Source organism: Idiotropiscis lumnitzeri, chromosome 5 (assembly GCF_059441095.1).
Source record: "Idiotropiscis lumnitzeri isolate Australia: NSW breed Sydney's pygmy pipehorse chromosome 5, RoL_Ilum_1.0, whole genome shotgun sequence".
In the NCBI taxonomy this organism is placed as follows: domain Eukaryota; kingdom Metazoa; phylum Chordata; class Actinopteri; order Syngnathiformes; family Syngnathidae; genus Idiotropiscis; species Idiotropiscis lumnitzeri.
The window spans coordinates 8,356,906-8,382,866 of record NC_142395.1 but is presented as its reverse complement, the minus strand read 5'-3'; the positions used below and the strand labels follow the sequence as shown (position 1 = coordinate 8,382,866).

General features: G+C 40.2%; 1 protein-coding gene and 1 long non-coding RNA gene across 2 annotated transcripts; both read left to right on the top strand.

Annotated features, from left to right (window-relative positions):
* Positions 1 to 3,597: 3,597 nt before the first annotated feature.
* LOC148336821 (uncharacterized) lies at positions 3,598 to 7,539 on the top strand. The gene is made up of 3 exons (XR_015843290.1): positions 3,598 to 3,677; positions 6,327 to 6,407; positions 6,544 to 7,539. It is a non-coding gene; the product is annotated as an uncharacterized LOC148336821 (long non-coding RNA).
* A 3,396-nt stretch (positions 7,540 to 10,935) lies between these two features.
* gas2b (growth arrest-specific 2b) lies at positions 10,936 to 24,750 on the top strand. The gene is made up of 8 exons (XM_088296581.1): positions 10,936 to 11,053; positions 13,323 to 13,568; positions 15,156 to 15,265; positions 15,590 to 15,731; positions 17,852 to 17,915; positions 18,087 to 18,570; positions 18,668 to 18,775; positions 24,248 to 24,750. Exons 2-8 carry the CDS (start codon positions 13,352 to 13,354, stop codon positions 24,452 to 24,454), a joined length of 1,332 nt encoding a protein of 443 aa, XP_088152707.1. The 5' UTR covers positions 10,936 to 11,053; positions 13,323 to 13,351; the 3' UTR covers positions 24,455 to 24,750.
* Positions 24,751 to 25,961: the final 1,211 nt, after the last annotated feature.

Here is a 25,961-nt window from a genome sequence, read left to right as displayed (position 1 = left end):
GTTTCATACGATATTGAATCTGTCGCAAACATCTTTGACATCATAAAAAAAAAAAAGATTTTGTAGTGGGGCTGCTCGCCAGATGAGAATGATGAAAGTGGATCCATGAACGATGGCTATGCTTTTATGTCATGTTCTTCTTCTGTTCTTGTTCTTGTGTCTCTTCTGCCCCAGTCCATCCTCTCTCTCTCTCTTTCTCACTCACAACCAATTTTCAGTTTGATCAAAATTGTCCATCAAGAGGCGAGACCCTCGTTTCCCTTCTGAAACTCTATGTATTTACGCCATTTTATTCCCGCTGTCCAAGCAATCAGTGCCGCTCCTAGACAATAACTGATTCTGTATTTTCCAAAAAGACAAATGTGCAACATAAAGTATTCATGTTTCCTGTTTTTGTGCCTCTGAACTTGAAGTGTAATTCTTTGCCTTCTGTTGCTGTGTAAAACTGAGAGGTTTGTTGGTGTCAAAAGAAATACTCTACATCATTTTTTTCAAAAAAAAAACAAAAAAAAACAACGAAAGCAAAAAAAACAAAAAACAAACATCTCTGTGTCATATTTGTTTCAAGAACCGTTCAGTGATATATCGTTCTATACTTTTACAAAATGTGCAATTTTGTCACCTCTGCAATCCATCAGCATTAATAAGTTTTGATATGGACTATACTCCAATATCACCCAATGAATATGATTCCAAAGAAAAAGTGTTCTTCCAGAGACAAAAAACAAATATATTATTCATTCCAAATTTGATGGAGCCATCGAAAAGTGAAACTGAAATGGAGGTGTCGGGATGGAGGCCCAAACGTGTGACTTAGAAGAAGGAAGTCCTCAATCTGGTTGTCCAGCCAGAACAATAAATAAGATGACGTTCACACTCTGTATTGAGTTTACGTTGACGAGGCTCGTATTAGTGGACTTGTGAATGAGTGTGTGTGTGTGTGGATGTGATGTAATTTCCTTTTGTGATATGTGTGTGTAAGTGAGTGGTTTATTCTCCTGGACGCACGGACGATTTGGGGATGAGAAATGTCACAGCAAAGAGAATAACAAAGGAGGACGGCGGAAGTGTTCACGACGAATGATGGCCACACACTGATTGTCCAAAAGACGCGCTGGAGAACACTGCGCCTTGATTGGTGGCGAGCCGGGAAGGCGAATTATGATTGGTTGCTAAGCGGTTGCCAATGGCCACTTATGTGAATAACAACCCAAGTTAAAGCACTAAGAGAAGTGGCGAACAAGTTCTCAAGAACAAGTCAAAATATCATAAAAAGTCAGCACCTTGTTACAAAAACTTTCCACTAAATGTATGCCCCAAGTTAAGTTTGAAGTCAAGGTGCGCCCTGCCTATTCAAATCAGAGCGTTTTAAAGCATGTATTAGCGGACACACTCTTGCTACACTTGTGAGGCCACAGGACGTGCTCAGCTAATGGCCGCCCTTCTTGCCTCCCGCTGGTTAGATCAATGGCGTCGTTCACTAGTGGTCGACAGGACCTATTGACAGCTCTAACCTCTTAATGGAGATGAGAGGGAGGAAGAGGGCTTATTGAGCTATTTGGGAGTGTTATTTCGATTTAGGAGACCTCTACCAAAGAGGTCCACACACTTAGAGAAGACACCAATCAACCAGTGTACAGGTTCAGGAATACATTACTTCAATTTATCATGTAGAACATTTAGAAAAGGAAATGTAGTCATCAATAAGATGTGGGATTTTTGTTAGACTTTAAGCGCCAGAATTTCCATGCTGCTTCACTAAAATAGAAATGGTCAGATCATTATGAAATGTCTAAAAGTCACAGGAAACTTGAACGAACACAAATTCATTAAACCTTTACCCAATAAAAAGACAATGGAAAATGTTTTAATGGAAAATCGTAAAAGGTTATCTCACAGGATCACATAAGTCAGACTATATGTCCCTATGTTTTTATTAAAAAAAAAAGAGGAGCGGTGGTCATCTTTCAACCCAGAGGTTGCAAGTTCGATCTCTTGCCCTTGTGTCCTTGAGCAAGATACTGAACCCACAGTTGCTCCTGATGCTGCACCATCATTTGGTGGATGCGAAGTCAGTGTGAAGTGATTTGAAGTGGTGTAATAAGAGGAAAAGCGCGACGCAAGTGAAAGAACATTTGCAAGATCAAACATTTAAAGTCCATTTCAATATCACAAGAATAATTTAATAAATAATAAATAAATATTTTTCCAAGCATCCACAATCTACATAACTTGATGTGTAACATTGATGGACGAAAATGAATCGTAACATTTAACACATGCGGGGTAATGGTTGACTTTTGAATAGGTGACATTAAAAAATGCAGCGTGTGTGTGTGCACACAATATCTCCAGTTCACTGGTTTTGTTAATTTGACAAGGTCCATAGACGTGTCACCAGCCACACCAAATGTTATTTTCTCAGAGTCAATCAACCAGAACTGACATCCTGTCCCAGTGCAAGTGAGGGAGGTGACCCATAACCTTGTGTGACCATCAATCCACTTATTACATAAAACATGCCACTCCCCCTCGGCCCCAATGGCCACCCCTACCATCTGAGACAGATAGAGGTTATAAAAAAAAAAAAAAAGAATGCGCAGTTTCGCAGTTCGTGTGTCGATGCACGCCTCTGTGTGGAAAGACGTCAACGAAAAGTTTACAGACGTCACCGATTCTTTAAATGTTCACTTGACATTTAAATGTTTTCGTTTGCACAAATATAGCGTGTGGGCGTGTGCGCGCCAGTGTGGATTCTAAATTGAATGCTGGTGTGCACATATGCTCTGCATCTTAAATGGCTGTTCGATGTGGGTGGAGGCAGGTGTTGCCATAGCCTCGAGGGACCTTCGATGTATGTCTACGCATGTGTCTGAATGTGTGTGTGCGCGCGCGCACCTGCGCCCGCGCGTGAGGGAAAGTAGATGCCAAAATCAGTCTTTAATGACTGCGGGGCTGTGCTCGTGTCGCGTAAAGGCCCCTGAGAGCCAATGTGGCTCATAAATAAGCTCCTGATTTGCACAATGTGCCTCCAGCACCCTTTTGCTGGATGACGAGAAAGTCTGGCTTTCGAAAGGATATTGATTCAGACGCCATCCAAGAAGATGGACCACGAGTAAACGAACGCATTCTATCATTTCAGTTAAAAACCCTTCAAGCCATCTCATCGAACTTTTCAAATAGTTCAGCCTGCGAACATTCTAAGTTTGGTATTACGCCTCCTCTCAGTCGTCCCCATGCACGTGTGCTATCCATGGTGCTCAACAAACTGCTTTACATCACTACGGACCTGCTCTCAGGAGTACACGCTCAGAATGGATGTACAAAGACACGCGCACGCGTGTGTGTGTGTGCGCGCACACACACGCGCACGAAGAGCACGACATCACAGTATTAAGACCAGAGGTACTGCAATTTTGTTACATTTCTGTGTGCTGGTTGGTCGATGGCGAGAAAACAGGGTGTGGATCGCCAGTGATTGGCTGTAAAAGTGGAGATACGATCCTCCTCCTGCACGAGTCAGGAAGCATGATTGGATGCACATGCCAGCCTTCAGCAGTAACACCAGATCTGATATATTTAGCAGCCCACACATCGCCCCCCCCCTCACCCTCTTCCTCCTCTCCTCCACCTAGTCAGGAAGTGCGTCATAGACTCGTCAGCAAGGAGCCTCTGGGGTGAGCTACTCTAAAATTAGCAAGTCAGAAACTCTCCTTTATCAGACTGTCGTTACACGGGAACAACACGTGCTCTTTCACAACAATGAGATGGAAGATTTTGTGCCGACACCTGAGTAGTTTGGCGAACCATTTTTGTGCGCTTTTGGTCATGCAGTGCTGACCCTTAACTTTGAAGGGTTATGAATCACGAGGGTGCAGTCGCGCTGAAACCTTCACTGGTTCTGCAGCATCCTTAATGTGCATGGCAACAGTTAACATGGCTATTAATCTTTTTTTATTCAGCCTTTCAGTTTGTATTACTGGGAACACAGACACTGATCACATCATACAGTAAAAACCTGCAATGGAAAAAAAAAAACAGTAAGAGAAAATTCTTATTTTTTTTCTTTTAAATAGAAGGTGCTGTAAAAAATGTTATTTTAATTTTGTCAACATGCATTTGGCAAGAATTTAAATGAAACATTTAAACCCCATAAACATTGGATCTTTGCAAAAAGAGCACATCTTTAATAATGCTTTGCAATTCTAAATGAACCAAATTTGATAGTATGGCGGTCGTATGAAAGACAGAATCAAGTGATTGATCCACTCCTAAACAAGTGTAATTTTTTTTATGTAAGCCTACAAAAATAAATGAAGTCAGCAGGAAAATACTTAAGCTCATGACAAGATGGTGTATGAAGGATTGCCTATGTCACCAGATGGGTGTGTTAATGTGCATGTGTGTGTGTGTGTGAGTGTGTGCGAGGGGGTTGGGAGGGGTTGTAATACCAAAAACTCAAACCACAAGAATCAGGCCTCCTTTTGTTCTCTTGTGATGGCCTCGCAGTAGGGTGACACTCATACACACACACACGTGCACGGATAGAGACAATAATGCCCACGTGCACACATGCACTCCAAATCTCATTAAAAGCGAGAGCGTGAGAAGCTTTAATGGCTAATGGAACTGGAGGCAAAAGAGAATAAGTCCACCTTACTTGAAATAACGCTTCATCAGTTTAGCATTTCATATATAGGATTATGTGAATGTCAGTGACAGATAATTGTTTTTGTAAAAATAGTATAGATGCAAAATAATACCTATTCCAAATGCACTAAAATAAATTGAAGTCCATTTAAAAAAAATATTGTATTATATTACATAAAGCAAGGTTGTTTTGCTGCGCAGCGAGTGCACATGCACACCAGCCAATCGCGATAAAGCAATTTTCTTTGAATGCCACTTACGTAAGATAATGACAACCCTGGTTATTAGATAAAACTGTTATATTGTCATGTAGTTACAATAATTGCTGGTATGAATGAAACCACACCAAGCACCCATTTACACCCTCCAATTTGTCCATTACGGTTAGAAATTGCTTTCCAATTACAGGCAATTGCATCTCAAAGTGCTTGAATAGAAAGATACGTCTATATACACAAACGGATGTTTTTTTTTTTTTTTTCATTTTTGCCTAACTGCCCTGCCACTTTGAATGAGAGCTTAATAATACACACGCAGGAAAATTGATTTTTGATTTTGGCGTTATTGTGGTGATCAAATATTGATGGACTGTGCCTTTAAGAGCAGATGCTGTGAGAGCAGACACGTTTTTAGCCAAGTGTGGGGGAACTGTGACGGAAAATAAACAAAAAGGATCGCATGTAAATTCTCAACAGAACTGGGCATATTTACGATTTGTGATGATTTATTTGTATTAATTCTAAAATAAATGAGAAAATAACTGTTTTCTGGCAGAAGGTTTTAAACATTTCTGTGTGGTTTCCTTTCAGCATGCCAATCAATATGATATGTCCATTTAATAAATACTATGATGATAGCATTGGATCAGATCACTGGCTCTCTTTCATCACATCAGCGTCCTTTGTTATCAGCTCATCTCCTTGGCTCGCTCCCTCCCTCGCGTTGTCCCTCGCAGGGCGACTGCTGCATGGTGACTCACACACTGCAGAGACGCTACATCTCAATGACGGAACGCATGAGTCACACGGTGTCCGTTTTTCAAAACTTTTTCTTTTGCACAAAGCTTCGAAACTACTGCCGTGATCCACCGATCATCCCCCATCCTCACAGCTTGTTTCCCACTCGGAATTAAACAAACGGGCTGTCTGGAATGGTGCTGCTTTCACACTTGCAGGCCTGACCGATGCTCAGTTCACTAACGCACACAGGGTTGAAAATGTTGCTTTAATCCTTCATTTTCACTCTCTGTTAGTTTCTATCAGGTACCTGTGTCACTAAAACAATTTGGAAAGAAGTTGTTATAGCAAACAAATACGTCCTTCGTTGCACGTCATCTGCAGCTCAAATTCTGGTGAAGAGGCGAGAGGCCCATTATAAAGAAATAGAAAAGAATAGAATGAATTAATGGTATGTGAGCAGGGAAAGGTCAGGCCAATATAAAAGTGAATGTGAGAAATCTGTCCATTCTCACATTGGGCATGTTTTTATAATTAACAGTTTGATGGTGGACACCTGACGGAAATAGATGCTTTATTTTTATGGTAGAAGTAAGTGAACCTGGAATAAATTATTCTGAAACTCAACCACATCGCGCTGTTGCAATTTTACACGTATGTAAAAGGGCAAATCCTTGACTATTTTTTTTTTCCTTTTTCTTTTGTCTGTCATTCTAAAAGATCCATGAGTTGCTATGGAGACTGGTGCTGGGATGAAGTAAAAGAGAACTGAGGTTGTCAGGAGACAACATGGGGTTCAAGGTTCAGATTTTTTTCTCACTCTCTCTCTCTCTGCATTGATATCATCCCAGCAATATTCAAAGCTTTAATATAATGTGAATTAAAAAACTGACTGATACATGGATATATGTTCATTTACGTGGACTGCCCTTTCCAGCAGAGCTCACAATAATGGCCGCCATGAAGGCTTCTCATCATTTGGCAGCGAGGTTGTGATCCTTCACATGCTGACAGGGGTTAAGCGACTGGACGGTGATAACACAGACGTCTGAGGCACTCTATCACTTGGCAATTACATTACACCGCTACTCCATTGCTTTCACTCGCTCCTGGTAATCTTGTTAAAATCCTCGTGATTGGAATCACGGTGACAGAGAGACAAATGGCCCACGAAGCCGAGCCCTCCTCATCTGACTGAAGCTTTTGAAGTGCGTCAAGCTTTTGTTGGGTTGCCATGGAGCTGCATAGGCATACAGGTACTGAAATGCACCTTAAAATGCAGGTATGCCCTTGAGTTGGCATTCAAAGGCTAGCCATGAGTCATTTGCATACATTTCGACGTGCAGGATTTCATTCTAGGCAGCTTTCCTTTTGTGTTTTGCCTCTGAAGCAGGATGAATAAAATGACTACTCAATGGTGCTACCCACTCCATTAAAAGTAAAGACAGCTCCTCCTTATCTTTTTTTTTTTTTTTTTTTTATTTCTTGTTTTTTTTGTCGTCTAACACATGCAAAAGTAGCTATACTGCTCTCTGGTGGATATAATCGACACTGCAACACTACTATTTATGGAAAGGGATTATTTTGTACATATTTGCGGGAAGGAAAGAATTCGTAAAAACACACAAAGAATCGTGTTCTGCTTGACAGTGGGATTAAAGGTAACGTGTCCCTTTTCATCGCCCTGATTTTGTTCTGGTGCAACATTTAGGAAGGCTATTCCATGTGGCAGGTACAGCTTAATTAAAGAAAAAGTCCTGCCTGCAGCCATTGACCCCCTCCCACGGCCAGCCTAAGCCGAGGTAGCCAGCATCCATTAGTCATGTGTAGAAGGAGCTGACATATTATTAGCTGGTCTTTTATATGAACGCCTCGCAGCCACACGCCCACTGGCATCAGGTTTAATAATCTGCAGGAAAGATCAGTGGTAATTAAAATGGCGCAAAAGACAAAGGATGCAATGAGTTAAATTCCTTGGAGGGGAAGCGTGGCAAGAGGAAGTATTTTCTCATCTGAGGCAGTATTACAGTCACTCTGTAATGAAGAATGCACATCATTACATGCACATATTGCTGAGCCTTTTGCGGCAAGGAGTAATTTAATACCATAATATGGTGAATGCAGGAAAATAAAAATGTTTTGTGGACAAAACTGCATATTTTCATTTATGCCAAAAAGTACATTTTCTGTTAATAATAATTTCAAATAGCCATGCTACATTGACTTAAGAATTTCATTCGTTCGTTCAACTCACCTGTATCCACTGAAATTAATGGAAATGCCAGGCCACCCAATATCACCCCCCCAAAATATCATTAATAAGTGTATTTATATGTGAGTGCACCTTTATTATTTATGTTTCATTTATGTTGTTCTTCACATGTCTGAAATTTAAATAAATAAATGAGTCATTTTGCAGTCTTCAGTATGTACTTAATTTAAAAACCACAGTTGCAACACAACGAATAAAAATATAAAAAAATGAAACCATTTTTACATCATAATTTCATGCTTCAATTCTGTGGCCATTGTGCTGCTCCTTCTGCCGTGCATGTGTATCTTGGCCACCAGGGGGCAGTACAGGACTATGGTTGTCCCTTCGTCTGCCCTTCTCTGAAAAGTGGTAAACCCCCACACGGATACTACAGTTTTTTTCATGGTCTGAAATTGTTTTGACCAGAGTGGGGGCTTTTTTTTGTTATTTGTTATTTTGTTAAGTGCATGTTTGAGTGTTCACTCAATGATGTTGCAATGCATCCCCTCTTATGCAAAAAAAAAAACTTAAGAAATAAACCACTGTAAACCACAAACTGTATTTTTTTCTTTCCAGTGCGAAGTGCTGACGTGCATAAAAATGCCCATTCAAGGATAGCACAAAACTGCTAAACAAGAAAACACCATTAAGTGCAATAACTAATTTGGATTTTTTTTCACAAAAATATACTCACTCAATATTTTAATATTACTTTACTATTTATGTTTGTCCGATAACGAATGATTAGGCTTACTCACATTTTAATATAGGGAAGTAAAAACCATGTATAAGCGCAATTTATGCATGTCTGCCATCTAGTGGTGATATTACAATTTAAAACCAAATACGAACCCCCTATATTTACAATTAGGCAGCCGCAGATTTGAACATTCAGGATTTTTAAATTTTCTTGTAACTTTTAACTATTCACCATTTCCCTCTATTTTTCATGGAAACGTATATGGAGAATGCGTGCGGGGGTGTGTGTGCGTGTGTGTGTATGGGTGTATTACATGAGAACTGCTCATCAGACCTCGCAATGATATCTGCTTGAATCTGACAGAAAGATAAAACACTTGTGAGTCTCTAATAAGTGTGTCCCCCATCTGATAGGCCTCAGGTCCTCTTGACCCAGGGGACCAATTTGAGTGGTACACAGCACATGGTGCCTCGTGCGGCATTATCGATCCCCCACCATCATTGTAGTGGGAGCAAAGAGGGGCTCTGTTGTCTTGGCAACCCGTAATGCCATCTGTCATGTGTGTGCTGATCATCATTATGTTGCTGGGACATTGTTTTAATTGAATCATTTCCTCACGCAGGGACCTGCTGCTGACTGATGGATCCTTCACATTTTGTCTCAAGGAAAGGTGATATATACTTTAATCAAAGGCACCAATGAATATTTTGTTGAGAAGGCAAAAGCCAATTGTAACTACTAAAGCAATCTAAAAAGAAAATTATAACCAGAAAAATTGGCCACTATATATGACATTCGCTACCATTTTAATTTACCTTCAGCAACATGTTGAGTCAGTTGTTTGAATAAATAATATTCACTGAACCGGAAGCCTCCCAGTGTTTTCCTTGTAAGGTTGAATTATGGGTTGAAGGACATCCAAACTAAAACTCATTCATATGCATAACAGTGCTTTTCTGCATGCAGATTAGCAGCAAGGAGACACACTTGAGGAGGATGGGGGTTTGGGGGAACCTCTCCCGTGGGACTGGGGCTGCAAATGAACCAGCAGTCACACCTGAGCTACAGAACACAAAGACAATCGCCCACACACACCCCCACACACCCACACACACCCCTAGCCTAAATAAGTGTATCATATCCGAATCAATTAGAATATTTTAGAAAAGTTTTTAGTATTTATTTCAGTTGCACATTTCAAAAAGTGCAAAGTCATATTTAAAACATATTCAGGAATCCAAAAGCTTCATCTTTCAGATGGCCAATCGCCGCATTGTTGGCAAATGAAATTAGATTTCATCTCTGCTCTGATGTGGTCCTGCTGAATTGAACATGCTCTCAACCTCAGTTTTTGCACCGAATCTGAAGCCACGGTTCTTGTCTAAGTTGGGAATGACGTTCTGACACATTTGAATCTTGAAGAGGCTTAATTGGTACAGTCAATCCCCCTGCCACTGTTTTGCAAAAAAATACATAAAAGAAAATACAGTTAACATCTGCATTTTGGGCGTACGGCATAAAAACACCTTATTTACTGAGACTGAAGTGGGAATGAGTAGACATTCACATTTTTTTGAATGAGGATTCTCTTCGACATAACTACAACGCGCTGTTTAATTCTTTGGAACCAAACTGCTCTGGGCTACGCGTACGCCATCCAATGGAGCGTTCCGATGCGGCCACACTCGGCTGTGGAGTTGGCCTCCTCGCTGGAACTTTTTGTTCGCTGAACATTGATGTTCTTGAAGCGGCCCTGAGATGCACACCGTTCAAGAACACCACCTCCGGGAGTTTTTCCGAAATTGCCGCCGACTCGCGCCTACATCGATGCTTAGCTGTCTGCTCACATTAAACAAAAGATTAGCGTATCTAAAAGGTCCGAAATATAACCAGTCGGGGATTGCGTCTTGTTCTTATCCGCTGCAGCCTATATGTAAGTATCGATCAGCACGGTATTTTTGATTTTGTAGAGGTGATCACATAAGCTCACGTTTGATGTTTTTTTAATAATTTATATTATTTCACAGGTTGAAGTGGACAAGAGAAGTCATTGCATTCTGGTGGCGATCGGTCGCCATTTTAGACAAGAGAACTGACAACGAGAGCAATATTACCTTGCTTGCCTCCCTGCCGCGACGTAGACGCTGAAAATGGAAAAAATAGACTCATGTGTTCCCACATTAACGATAAAATTAAGATAATTTTTTAATAATTTAATAATAATTGCCTGTTGATATCATTTTATTATTATCTCATGAGGAAAAGAAGCCTGTGCTGCGATATGCCGGGATGAAATGGGTGTAAGCTGACACCACCAGTTGCAAGTCGAAAGTACCCTGCGAGAGTTTCAACCCCGCCTGCGAGGTTGAGCGAGGCCGCGACCGTCGGGCTCAAAGTCATGTGTGCGCTCCGCGGGGAAAATTGGGAGCAAATTTGGATGAAGAGAAACCTTCAGTCAACTCCATACGTGATTGATTAATATCAGCACTTTTCGTAAGTACAATTGTCTTTTCTTTGTCAGTTCTTTTGGTGCTATTGAAAAATATTTTGAAAGGATTTGTAATATTTCAATCCAATTTAGGATGTACAGGAAGCGTAATTAAAGGTTTGAAAAAGGTTTTTAAGAAATGCAGCAATATTCATTGCGCTCATATTGAATATCTTGCGAAATTTAACCCCACAATCATATGTTCAAAACGTGTGAGTCAGGTCAGGTAAATGTGTGTGTGCGGAAGGGTAAGAAAGTTTGATGTTTCACATTTCATTATTCGTTGGTGGGACTGTACTGTATGTACATGTTCTCAGTGTGCTTTTGACCCCGTTTGACCTGCTGCTTCATGAAGACGAGGAGTTGGAACACAGAACAGAACGTTCTGAGACAATTTGTGTGTATTTGAGTTTAACCTTTGAGTCAAAGGAACATAGGAAGAAGTTAACTTTTCTGTGGTATATGGTTGTGTTCCTCTGAGTGAAACCAACCCATCGAGCTAGAACAGACCGTAGACCTTCTTCATCCAGTGTTGATAACAGCTTTATTTTAGTCCAGAAGTAACTCAATGGAAGCCGTGAGGTGGAAGCCCAGCTAAAGGTGAACTATGACTTGTGGTATCTGTTCATTTGCGATGAATAACTCCCTGCTTGTAGATGACCCCTTTACAAGCTTTCGATGGACACAAGACAAGTGACAGTGGCTGTTGATGTGTGCTTCATTGGAAACCCAGTATTGATAGTTTTTCCCACAGTTTATTTTTCATTCAACTGGCTGACATGAATGTGAATTTTCGCTATGTTTTGTTTTGCTGCCATATTTAAATTAAGCTGGTATGTATTTGCCGCTTCCATTTAATGACTGTGGAGCTTGTCCTGAAAGCACAATTAAAGGTTAGAAAAATGTCATCGAAGTCAAGCACGCATTGTGCAAAGTAAGCTGCAATAGAAACACCAGTGCATGCATGGGCCAGTGCCCATGTGTGTTGTCTTAACAGACATGCACCGTGAGCTTTGCTGGAGCATAAAGACAGCTAGTGTCTCAAAGACAGGCCAGTGGGTGACCTTTGCCATCCCTTCCCAGCAGAGCAATCCTGGAGCACAGGTGTGATTTTCTCACCTGAATGTTTTGTTAGAGACACACGCTCTCAAGGCTCCCTGGTCATCCAATAAACCGGCCTCCAACTTGGCACGACGCACCTTCCCATACCCCGCGTCTGCCCCGCGTCTGCACCAAGTGTTTACAAAAGAGCTCTTTCACTAAGTTCATGCTGCACAGCGCCCACCTCAATCGTCACATTTGTGTTTTGGTGCGTGACTTTATTCTGCTTCGCATACACACACTAAGACACACACGCCAGTCATTTTGAATTTCCCGACACTTTTCTTCAGTGCATTGTTTATTGCTTATTTGATGATGTAGTGAATGCTGCTCAGTACAAATCGACCAGGTCCAAAATGCCAAAACACTGGAGGTATGTGCTATTAATGTCGCAAAAACAGATGTGATGCTGCTTGTCAGGGCTCCGCGCATCTGCATACTAGGTGTGCTTCAATCCGATTATTCTACTTTAGATATCTGAAATGTTTCAATTTTACTGAAAAAGTCACCCACAAAAGTGGGGCCCCAATGGCCGTGGATGACGATATGTCAACAAACCTACTAACCCAGTGTGTGTTTTTGTCCTGATTCCGTGTGGAATTAGCAGCGAGTATTCCCGGCAGACCGCCCGTCTCTGCACGGGCCGGAACTTTTTGATGGATGCGTCTCTGGGAAAATGACAAATGAGCCATGCACAAGCAACAGCAGACTGGCTCAGCTTTCTTGCTAAAGACCTTAGTCTTATATTGTATTTCAACCACTTGGAAATTTTGTCTGTATAGCACATTGATGAAAAATAATGACAAATATATAGGTTCACACATAAACATATATAGAAATCCAGATTATTAAGTGCCCATGAGCAAGGCCCGAGACCTCTCAAACCGCTTGGTCATTATGGTAAGAAACCCCCAAGCCAATGTCCAAAAATGTTGCTTTCTGGGGTTCCAGTCCATTTTAAATAGTGGATTTGCAATCATGCAGTTGTCATCTTATTAATTGGGTCATTAAAAAGATAAAACCTTTTGTAAATCTAAATCTACTAACCGACAAGATTGTTGTCACGTAAACGTAAATCGAACAAATTAAACACAATTGATGTCAACATTTGTACAGAGTAGAACAGAACAGTCAACGATCATAGTCAAATGCGACTAAAATGTTTCCTTGTAGGACTTGTCATTGCTGATCGGAGCAAAAGTATGGATGGTGAAGTGGAATCAATGAACAGGAGGGCTGAGAGTCCTCTGAGCCCGCTGACAGGTTTGGGGATGAGCTGTCTCCTCAGCCACAAGTATCGCCACTGTGGGCCAGGCCTTGCCAGTCCTCAGGAGTACAACCAGTGGCTCCCGTACCGCCATGATTCCAGCCTGCTACCGATGAAAGAAGACTTGGCTCTTTGGCTCAACACCATCATGGGTGAGATTCACAACCTTTGAATGAGACCCTGCGAAGGCAAAAAAAAGCCTTTCTAAATCAGTCAAATGTGAAATCTCTAATTCTTTTTTTTTTTTTTTTGCTTTGATCAAAGATGATTTCTTTTCCAATCAGTACCCTGTATTACAGCATGTTTTAACAAGGTTGAGGACCTGAATGCAAGGAAGCAGGAAGGCGACGCAGGTGTTCTCTCAAAGTATTTAATCATAAATCTTAAAGAAAACAAGGCACTCTGGAGTCATCAAACAACTTATTAACTCAATTCCTAAAGGCAAATTCAAACTAATAACTCACACAAAAACTCTCTGGGACTTGGATGAGATGACTATAAATCAAGGCTAAATGATCTGATAATAAGGACGTAAAGATTCATTCACAAGTGATATAATATCGATCTAAACCACCATATGCATCAACGTATAAAATAAATGAATCAATTTGCAACACTAATTTAGCCATGGCCGCTCTCTCACGTCTCTGTTGTCAACTGCATATGCACAATGCAGCTGCAACGCACATCCACATCAGTGGTAGTCCGGGTCACTCATGATGTGAAATAGAAGCATTGTGGGAATTAGAGTTTCATGGCTAAACCATGTTAGCAACAGAGTCCGAAAGTGGGCGCATTTCACAAATTTACTTAATACAATGTAAGCAAATAGCAGCACGGCCGTGATAAACGAGCAAACAATACTACAAAGGAAGCTCGTTGCGACTGATGCCCGATTTAATTTAGCACAAAGGGAAAGAAAACATTGATCACCAATTGTACAGTGAGTCAAAACATAAGAGGTTCCAGATGCCAAAATCTATTTGAAAAGTGACAATTTGTTGCAATGTAATAAATAAAATTAAATAAAATGTCATTAAATTAATCAAATTAATAATCAAATTAATAAAATTAATGAAATAGAATAAATAAATATCGGTATGCAATGGATTCCTATGCAACCGATCACGACGGCGGTTACGACATAAAACATGTTTGTTGCAAACTCAGATTCTTCAACACCTTGTTTACGTACCTACATTTGCATGTACTAATATAAGGCAGATGGGGTTGTATTTTTTATTTTCCTTATAGTCAAAAGTTTTAATTCGTGCAATGTCTGATGGTTTAAAAGCAGCACACAGACAAAGAGACTGTTAAGATGGTCAATTTCACTATTCAACTCTCTATTAATTTTATGCTTAGAAAATTAAACTGGAACTAATTTTCAATATAAGCATTTTGGAGAAATCAGTAAATAATGAATTGCACCTGAAATGATGTTTTTTTTTTTTCCTTTGGCAAAATTGACAAACCACTCCCCTCCCTAACCCATATTTTGGGGTGACATCACTGAAGGAACGAGATGCAATAAGTACATTCTAAAATACTTAACGTAGGTTGCTTGTCATGCCCAAAGACTGCGTTCAATTGTGAACAAAATTACACCAAAATCTGTCATTATACTTAAAAAAAACACTGGAAATGTTTGATGTAAAGCAGTACCTGCATTAATGTTTTTTGTGTGTGTGTGTGTGTGTGTGTGTGCGGGGTTGTGTGTGTGTGTGTATTGTGTGTAGGTGTGGACGTCACCGCCGACACACTAATGGACAGATTGGACAACGGCGTCGTCCTCTGTCAACTGGCCCAGTTTCTCCAGGAAAAAATGAGCCACAGCAATAATGAAAAGGTGCTTTCAAATAACCAAGTCATTATTTGTGGGCATTGGTGCCTTTTACACTTTTACCCATTTATTCAGCCGTTTAGCAAAGACAGGTATAAATATTACAATTCTGCAAAATAAATGCATGCTATATGGGAAATGGCGTGACTAAACACATGATCATTTCCCCCACAATAATACAAACAAGCTCACATAAACAAATGCAAAAATGGCTGAGAATGTCACAAACAAAGCCGACTGAACTCAAATCTATTTGACTCAAGAGTTGCAAGTGAGAATTGTCTGTGTGCATGTATTCTCCTTATGAGATTTTGTGCGTGTTTTGTGCAGCCCTTCACTAGAAGAGTGATCCATTGGCGAGCTGATGCAAGTTCAGGATCATTTTTTGCCAGAGATAACACTGCTAACTTCCTCTACTGGTGCCGCAAGATTGGCATTGACGGGGCCCACCTTTTTGAATCGGAGGATTTGGGTAAGCTAATGGTCAAGTTTGCACTAAAATATTCCAGGTCTGATTCCTGGTTATCCCTCAATTATCCTTAACCAAGCTATTGAGTCCTCACGGTATGTGAATAAGATATGTTGCTTATAATGTTTGTATTAATAGTAGATGTAAATGAGGAAACTTTAAAAGAAAACATGCTATATAATAAATGCAGTCCATTTACCGTTCACAATGAATGCTATTACAAAGTAAATATTAATTAACAAATCTATATTTGTGCTTGATTGAATAGTTTGTTTGGTCTATCAATAAATGTTGTTGATACTCACTAAAATACATGCCGTGTTAGTTTCCAAACACTCTTGCAGGGTAACTGTGGATGTTTAGCAGATTGGGTTGCTTTTTATGGAGGACTGAATGTGCCAAAATTAAATAAATGAATATGCCATGAAATATTGAATTAAAATTGTCATTGATTAATTAAATCATTCCTTTATTAATTAAATATGGAATTGCATAAAGAATTGTGGAATTAATTAATTAAATTATTATATTATATTATTTTTAATGATTATATGTAAAATAAAACAAGAAATAAAAATTTGTGGACCCCGAATGGCTCAGTGTTAATACTGCTGACTTTGGTCACAGAAATGCGATTTCAAAAGTAAATATCAAACGTATTGATGATTTGCTGTGGCAACCCTTGACATGGGTAAATTGATTCTTCTTCAGAAAATCAGGGCAATTAATTTGTATTATTTTGAACCACAGTTTCCTGGCAGTTTAAGGTGTCAGTAGTAGTTTTTGCCCCATGTCGATTCAAATATGCTAGGTCAAATCTTGAACCCCATGGGCCAGTTGCTCCCCTCTAAAAAGATTCATTTGGATTAAAATGATCCAGATCTGGAAATCCCATTTTGGCTACCCGTTATTGTCTTCCTTTTCGGATGTTTTTTTTGAAGCAACATTGGATTGTTTTCAAGATGACCAAATCCATTTCACCGGTGCTCTAAATGGGACAACATATCACAATGTGGGCTGCCAGCAATTTAAACAATGTAACACACCTGCTTGAAATGAGCAGTTTCATTATCAGGCTTCTGAAGAGGTTACTGATTAGCTGATCATTTGAAATGAATCTGGTGTGGCAAGGAAGGAAATATCTAAAAGGTGCAGGATAGCTGCCCTCGAGGACTCGATTTGGACACCTCTGTATTAATTTGTCTACTTTATGTACTTCATCACTGTAACAGGTGAACAAATGAAATGTATGATGTAAATCAAAGTATAAAATAATATAAAATGATACAATGTGATTATTCGACCAATTTTAAAGTTTTGCAACATTTAGTCCTGATATGCGCTGTTGGGATGAGGATAATCCTGTTCGTTTTTGTTATTATTATCAAAGTTATCCAGATCATGAAATGATTTGAACACAAACTGTTGATTCGATGCAGATTAAAACTAGGATTGGATTACATGATCTAATCAGATTTCAGAATCGTCTTTCCCTTTTGAACAGGCCATTTTCAAGATTTGATGCAATCCGATCACCAAAATCTAGTCGGATTATCTTTGAATAACTGGCTTGTTTCCTTTTGGATCCAGTGCTGGGTTTACTATTTCACCTAATTTGGGTTACTTTTAACGAGCAGTGACCACTTTGCAGATGTAGTGAGTGCCATTGTGACTCATCTATTCCTGCTCCAGAGTTCTGCAGTAGCATCAAAAAAGGTCGTGCCACAGTTGTGACTTTACACGTCATTCGTTTCCCGTAACCGAGATCAATGAGATTGTTTTCAACAGTAGATTTTGTTGTGTGTACCGACCGGGGTATAGGTTGTGTATGTGGCCAACTACCTTCTTCGCAATACTGTTGGCTTTGTTGGCTCCAGAGAGCCACTTTGTTTGATGTGGGAGTAGGATAGCGGCGGAAGGAGATGAAGCATTCATGCCCCCATGCCCTCAGATGCACATTCAAAGGCCACAGGAATTCCAGCTTTGCCTCAAAGATAGAGACAGACAGAGCACTTCACCAAAAATGCCCCCTTTGCCGTGGACACAGAAAATAATTTTTGCCCATTTTCTCTCTTTCTCCATCTATTCCCACTGTTTGTTTTCTTTCCATGTGCTGTGTGAAGTTCTACATAAGCAACCCCGTGAGGTGTGCCTGTGCCTGATGGCGCTGGGACGTATGGCCGCCAGGTAATTGTATTAAGTGCTCCAGCCAAAATCGTCGTCCTGCAAAGTGACAGCATAACATAAATGAATAAAAATGTAAAACAGCTGAAAACGATCAGCAATGTTCTCTGGTTCTAATTTTGAATCGTTATTAGAAATGACCTTGTAATTATTGCCATATTTTTGTCTTTTCAGTTATGGAGTTGAGCCTCCAGGGCTGGTGAAGTTAGAAAGGGAGATAGCGAGGGAGGAAGGAGGGAGTACCTCTCCGCCACCTTTCTCTTTTTTTCCAGCCCCTGATCTTTGCTCACAATCACATCCAAGCCAGCCCATAACCCCGCCCCCTCCTTCTCCACCAGCACCCCTCACTCCAAGCCCCATCTGCCTCTCTGAAACCCACATCGCGCCCCTCACGTCTGATCTTCCATCAGCCACTGCCGACCCAATGCCCACATGTTTCCTCCAGTCCTTCCTCTCAGCTCCAAACCTCTGCAAAACTACGGCTTCAACACAAACCCCTTTGTGCGCCACTGGCACATCTGCAGCCTCAAAAGGCCAAACGCAGGTGGCCATTGCAGCAAGACCCCCTACAACCTCCCAGCCACAAAACCTGAACCGTCACTCCAGCAAATCCACTACCCGAAAGAGCATGGACGCCGACAATATTTTGGATGACACAGTACGCATCACTTATGGAATGTCTTAGCTGAGCTTGCTTACATTGTGAACGTTGCATGTCTGCAGTACATTAACACTCTGTGTCTAACCTCTATCAGGTGAGAAACATGACTGAAAATCCGCCTTGCAGCTGTCCAAACAGGTTCCCTGTTGAAAAGCAGCCAAGAAGCTGTTATCGTGTGGGGGAAAAAGTTCTTTATATACGGGTAAGCATTGCACGGCTCTACTTGCATTTCTTCCACGGAGTTAGTCTTTATTTATGCACCACTAACAACTCTCAGTCAGTAAGCAATGAAGAAACACCCACTGACAGATAATCACATTAGTATTTCTTAATGCAGTTCACTTGCCCGCAAACCGTTTTTGTTTTTTAATCACAATCACAACTGACTTTAACTCAAGTAAGCATTTTGAACACATTACAGAAATCTAGCACTTCCTACTTGCTGTGTTGCAAGTACAGAAAACATAAATGGTCCACAAAAAGGCAATATAACAACATGTAAATGTGTCACATACATCATCTTAATCAGTTTAGAATTATTATTGTCTGTATTTTTGTTGCTTGTATACATCATAATTTGAATTTAACTCGTAATTTCGTTGTATTTAACAATACATACAATCGATTTTAATTTTGGCTTTAGATTTATACTCATTGTCAACAATCTGATTCGTCAAAACTCAGACTGTACTATGCAAGACAGGCTAATAATGTAAACGTTTCAAGACATTAAATTAAAGCTCTAGGCTTTAAAGTCATTTTATGTGAAACATTTGGTTGACAAACATGAAATGGCTCACCCCAAAGTATCTCCTATAGTTGCCGTGAGCATAATATGATTGAAAAAAGGTAATTAATCCGCCATCGTGTCAGCAAGTTGAATCAACCATTATCTGGGATGGAGATGTTGGTGCCTTTCAGCCTCCCTGAGTCATTCACCACCTGTATGTTTCAATACAAAGGCTCAAGGAAAGGCCTTCTGGGAGTCAGGGTTGCTTAGCAACGAATGGTCTGGATACGACTGGGCTGACAATGATTTTATTCAGTACACAGACCTTCAACTAAGAGTTCAAATCTGAGGGGAAAAGAAACGCGGCTCTTTCAGGTAGATTTTGCAAAGATAGGACTGTTGTGTTCCGTTCAAATGGCGGCCCCTTTGGGAGACAACGTCTCTCCATGTGGGAAGGCGTCTCATTGTATACTGGATGATTTATTTCACTTCGATTACGATCCATCAAAATATATGACTGCGACACCCATCCATCTAATGACAAGCAGGGGGTGAGAAAAAGGGAGAGAAGAAATAGTACATGTATTGTAGTTTATTTGCACCCATTTGTGAACCTCTCATTTATTTATTAGATTTTGAAATGTTCTGTTATAGTGGCATCGTTTTTTTCATCAGATCTAAGAATTCCTGGTCTATGAAGGACTATTGGTGGTAAAAAAAAAAAAAAAAAAAAAATCCGTTCATTTTCTATACTGCTTGTCCTCTTTTGGGTTGCGGGTGAGCTCGGGCCAATCCCAGATAACTTTGGGTGAGATGCGCTAACCACATAGACAAAAAAAATTATACTCACACTATTAAGATACCTCAAATTAAATTCAGCTCATAAAGGTACGGCACCTAACTCACACTGGTGTGTACAACTAGTGGCTAATTGGTGACTAAACCCATTTTGTGCTTTACTGGTCTTTTTAAAAGTTAAAGTTTGAAAGCACCCATTTAATTAGCAATTAATGCTGTCAGCCTCCGTTTATGCAATCTACAACGCATGGTAGAAGTTCGACTGAGTCTTGATGTCTCACCGGGAATGTATGGAAGTAAATGAAGTTGAATTTACAAAAATAAGTTAAGAGTTCTCTTCATTTTTAGCCGTTTAGAAATATGCAGCCATTTGAAGAACTCTGCATTTTCAGAGAATTAAATATATTGTATGAGGCCTTTGATATGATATTTCAGTTGTTCTATCCACTAGTCACGTAGCACCTCAACTCTGTGCTCTCCGTCCGTGTTCAGCCATAATTCCTCAAGTGCAGACAGGACTAGGACTGTCGCACAGCTGTCGTCATGTGTGGAAGGCAACATACCAGAAACCTCAATGAGCATACACCATGCCGAACACAAGGTGCAGACACACCTTTGAAACAAGCACATATTATTGATTTGCAAGATAAAGTCATTAGCGAGGTGTTTAATGTGACGGCTTGTTAATGAGCAACTGAGCATGACGGCCCCTCCTCATGTGTAAACGTTCAGCCCTCCGCCCTCCCCATCCTGTCCATTTCCTTGGGGGGAACTATTCAATCACGGTGGCCATGAAGTGCTCGGCCATTCTTTGGTGTTGAAAAAGAGGGAGGAAAGCTTTGCTTTCCTCTCCCTGCTCAATTAGACTCTGTGATGCAAATCCATTCATGCTAAACACAAGTGCTGCTAATAAGAAAAACTTAGAGCAAAGCGCAAAGACGTTTGAGCGGTAACCCATTTTACATTTTGGGCTGAGCATTATCTCTTAGTCTCTTGCTTGAGTAATTGTTGATGCGGAATAATTACAATTATCGGTAAAGCCCTGTTGCACGGTTGGCAACATGGGAAGAGTCAAATATTCTTATTTTACACACTATCAGTTATTAAAATGATGTGTCTATAACTGATGCACACAGATTATCTTTGTTGTTTATGCCTTTTGTGTCCTGGATTCTGCTAAACATTTGCCTGACAATCTTGAGATGAGAGGGTAGGCTGTTTACAGCTCTCCTCAAGGGTAACTTGACTTTCACACTTCCTAACATTCGCCCTGAAGCCACAAATGAGTACCTCATGGTAGCACTGAAGAAAAACTTCAGCATTCTAAGTCCCTTTTTATTTTCACATGTACAATAATATTGAGATGCCCAATCGTTTCTATTGGCGTCAATTTTATTAGGGCCCAATGTTCCCTTTGGCTTCTCTAGTTGTGGATTTGGCTCAAGTCTGACTCCTACTGGCAGGTGTTTAAATCCCTTCTCAGTCATGTGAGCCCACATGAATTTTTCAAGATGAGTCAGTGGGGCGAACAGGAAGACTCAGGGGAATGCAGAAGATGCTTTATAGGATGCAGACGTAGCAGACTGTGTAGGGGGTTCTGTAGGGGGGAAGGGACTTTATTGCTGATCCACAAATAAAGCTGCATCTGGGAGAATTTCACACACACATAATCTGTTTTTTCTACTCTGGGATCATATTAACATGTTAATAACTAAGTTAACCATATTATATCCTGATAAATAATACATACAGATTCAGATGCAGCATTATTTGGCTTCAAAAATTCTCGCAGCAATATAGACAAATGCTAAGAGCATAATGGCCTCCAGGCGCCGCCACAAAATCGCTATTGTAATAGGACCTCTTCTGAAAGTCAAATCCACTTACATTTGTAGCACATTTCCTGTGGAAAACGACATCTGGTCAAGGAAAAGGGAAAACCTTGAGAATATTGGAAAGGACAACGCTGTTAAAATGAAGTTTACGCCACTTTCATAACCGACCTTCTTTGCGCAATTGCGACTATTGTTGATGAAGTCCGTAGTATGTAAATACGTTTTTTTTCCCACCAAAGAAAGACAGAAAAAAAACACTTCTTTGATCCATATGTGCTTGTTATTGTATTTGTTTTTATTACAGTAGGTTGTTAACATCAAACAATTTATTTAAACTTTGATGTTATGGCCCACTTGCATCAGGGACGAGTGGGAATAGTGACCAATTGTATCCAGTAAATAGAGCTGCAGCTCTTGAAATAAAACGATCTCATATCAAGTGTACAACTCAAGGCCAAAAAGAAGGATTCGGCCCACCACATCTGATAAAGAAAGTCACGTGCATCTACATTTTCTTGCAACAATAAGTACCAAAATTCCGCATTGTCTTCACTTTTAACAACAAACTATTTTCTTTGACTTTGCTTTTCATATCTAGTCATCCATGTGTATCCTAGGCCTCGTGAGTCTTTGCATGAATTACTGGAACCAGCGTTTTTGTTTACACGGTAACTGATTGTGAAAGTCTAATTTCTTTTCAAAATACAGACAAAAACAATGTGGGGACGTTAGTTGTCGCAGCTTAAAGGAGAAAAAAACATTTCAATCCTGTTTCCTACTAATGTTTCCTGTTAGAAGAATAATCTTAAAAAGTCACCAGGGCCAACATACAGTTGCATGTTTAGGCACTTTCTCAACTCTTTTTCATCATAGTGAGGCAATCAGCAAAATGTAAAGTTCCAAGATGTATCAGTACTAACACAGTAATAAAGTTGATTGTGGTTTGTTAAGACGTGTTTTTCAACATTCAAGCCGATGCAAGTCCCAACCAAACCAACCAAATAATGATATGATGAGGGATTTACATATCTTTATGGTTCTAGTCAAAATGGCAATAACCACAATGACAACAAAGGTACACCAACTCCGGTCCTCGAGGGCCCCTATACTTCATGTTTTACATGTTTCTCTCCTCCAACACACCTGATTCAAATGTTCAGCCCATCAGCAAGACCTTCAGGGAGCCTGATATTGATCTTGAATTATTTGAATGAGGTATGTTGGAGGAGGGAAACATCTTAAACATGCGGGTAACCCTCGAGGACCAGAGTTTGGCAACTGTGACTTACAACATCTGTCGGTCTAGTTTTTAAATCATTTTATGAGAATACACAGGCAATTGATAATGCACCCATTAAAAAAAAGTCATATTCAACACATTTCATAAATCAAAGCCAATTATTGTGCTGTGGAAGCACAGCGGTGTAACTGACATCCAGTGGCTGTAAGTCAGCAAAATGGTTCGGTGAGAATGTCAGACTTGACCCCTGTCAACCTTAACATTTTAATCTGGACGATGTCAGATGAGATGGACCGCGTCTCGGCTTCCCTCCACGGCTGCTTAAGTCTGAGCATGTGCCATTGATTTTTCATCCCATACGTGTGACACGCTTCTCCAAACATGAGGGAAGGAGGGGCAGGGCGGGGGGCATATCTGCTGGTGTGATCACATTCTTAATGCTTCCTTAATGAAGGGTTTATTGGCGATAAACCAAAGAAGGGAGGGGGGGGGTGGCCTCGTGCTGACAGGACAATAGCCCGCTTTGCAAGGCCTCCTGGGAATGTTAATGTCTCCTGGGAATTGTGGCTGTGCAATGGATTCATCTCAATCCCTCTTTAATTTTTGTCCTGGTTTCATATTATGGCAGTCGTTGCCATGGCAGCACTTGGTTTTCATCACTAAGGCTCCTTGTCTGTGAAGGATGTCTTGAATCCGAGACAGCGGGCCTTTCTGCAACAGCTGTCCGCAAGCACCAAGGCTGGATGCTTTTATTGAAAATGGTGCACGTTACGTGGTTTGTGTGCGGATGAAGCTTCGTGCGTCACCGCTCGCGTGCGCATGCATGCTCATATATGGATTAGTCTGTCGTGTGAGCTCAGCTGGTGGTACGAGGTGCTCTTTCATTTGGTTTAATGAGATTTTGACAAAGCTTCCTGAGAGATCATTTGACTTTCATGGCGACAACTTCATATGCAAGGGAAGCTTGTAAATATTACATTAGTGCGTGTGTGTCTGAGAGTTATTTCTATACAATTGATAATCTATAAACATACCTTATATGACTGCCCTTTTGTTTTTTTTATGTCACAGATGCTGAATGAGCGTCACGTGATGGTGCGTGTGGGTGGAGGCTGGGAGACTTTTTTAAACTACCTACAGAAACACGACCCCTGCAGAGGAAGACCAGTGGGCAAATGTGAAATCAGGCGCTTTGGGGACAAAGTAAAGCCACTCAATTTGAACATGTCACCTGACAGCTACATGGTGGTCAACGCCCACTATTGTGGAAAGAAGTAGACTGTTCTACTCCCTCCTTTTGTGTCTTTCGGTTTTGCTAAATACTTTATTAGCTAATCCAATTGAGCCAGCACATTAAGTAATACATATTTCAAACAGGAAATGTGTCCAATTTGTGGCGCTTACCTGACATTCATAGCAGTCATTGCAGGCTTACTTTACTATGATTGGTTTCGTCATATTTACGAGTAGTATGTATAACAGAATTTTGATTTTGTGTTTATAATGTATGTGTTCGTATTTGAGTACCCAAGCTTCACAGTGGTAAACGTTATGGAACCAAAGGAAGTTATGCACATTTCACGCTTGTGACATTTGGATTTAATTATATGTAAACAAATGTCAGATTATGTCAAATAAAACACCTTTGTGTCGAGTTCTTGTTCTAAAACTGCATTTGTGCCGATTGGTTTCTTCATTATCAAATTAGAAGGATTGCAAAAAAAATCCCCAAAACACATCATCCGTTTCTCCCTCTAGATGGCACCATGTGCTCAGAGACAAAATGCCAAAGTGACGTTCGGGAGGACATGCTGCAGTCCCATACGTGGAGGAAAAAAGAAAAAAAAAAAACACTTCAACAGCATCACGCATTATACAAGACTTGCAAACCAAAGAATGCAAACCAGAAAGTTAGCAATTACACATTTTATTTCAGTAAAATAAATAAGGAAAATTGACAGTTTAATATTGAAATGAACTGCAATGATATCATGCATGTCTGTTATGTCTTTTCGACCATCACAAAGCACCTGCAGTGAATTGTACTGGTACAAATGTTTAAAAAAAAAAAGGGCTGTGCTACTGAAACCAGGGACACTTTCAATGGCAGTTGAATGTTGAGATGATATGTATTGGATTCTAAATTATGATAACTGTGCTGAAATCAACAGCAGACTCAGCATTCTTTTAACTTGCAGGTGCGTACATTATTTTGTATTTAGAAAAATAACTGAGAATAATGTTAACATTCCAGATTGTGTCATTTAATATGCAACAATCTGCGATAGGGGACACGGAATTGTGCTGAGGAGTCTTCATCTATTATGAAGATGGAGCACATCAGATAAAAAAAAAAAAGAGGGAGTCAGACCATTATCACAAAAGTACACCAGAAAAAAAAATACATGTGTGTAATATTGCTTCAATTTTGTCAACATGTTCACATTACTATTTAGTCCTTATAGTAATAATTAAATTAGCGGCAATCTGGATGGTGATCTTTAGAAAAGGAAAAAACTAAACGTGTTCTGCGAGTCACGATACATGTTCATTGTTTATTCCTAACACTTGCTCTCTTGCTTACTGCCCTCATATTTTCACAATAAAAGGTTGAACGGACTTTCCATAAATACACAATGTGGTATAAATCCAAAATGTTTGAAAAAGACACATCAAAGTGTGCATCACATGCGCGTATCTTTTTGATGCCATATGTGACCTCGCAAACATAGACTTTGTAACTTTTATCTGCTTTGACTTTGAACAGACCCAGCAATGTGCAAAG

Bases quoted from the DNA above. Each gene is read 5' to 3' on its own strand.
- gas2b (XM_088296581.1), top strand. From the start codon at position 13,352: ATGGATGGTGAAGTGGAATCAATGAACAGGAGGGCTGAGAGTCCTCTG. The intron at 13,569-15,155 runs GTGAGATTCACA...TATTGTGTGTAG, and splicing joins TTGGCTCAACACCATCATGG to GTGTGGACGTCACCGCCGAC. The intron at 17,916-18,086 runs GTAATTGTATTA...TTGTCTTTTCAG, and splicing joins CTGGGACGTATGGCCGCCAG to TTATGGAGTTGAGCCTCCAG.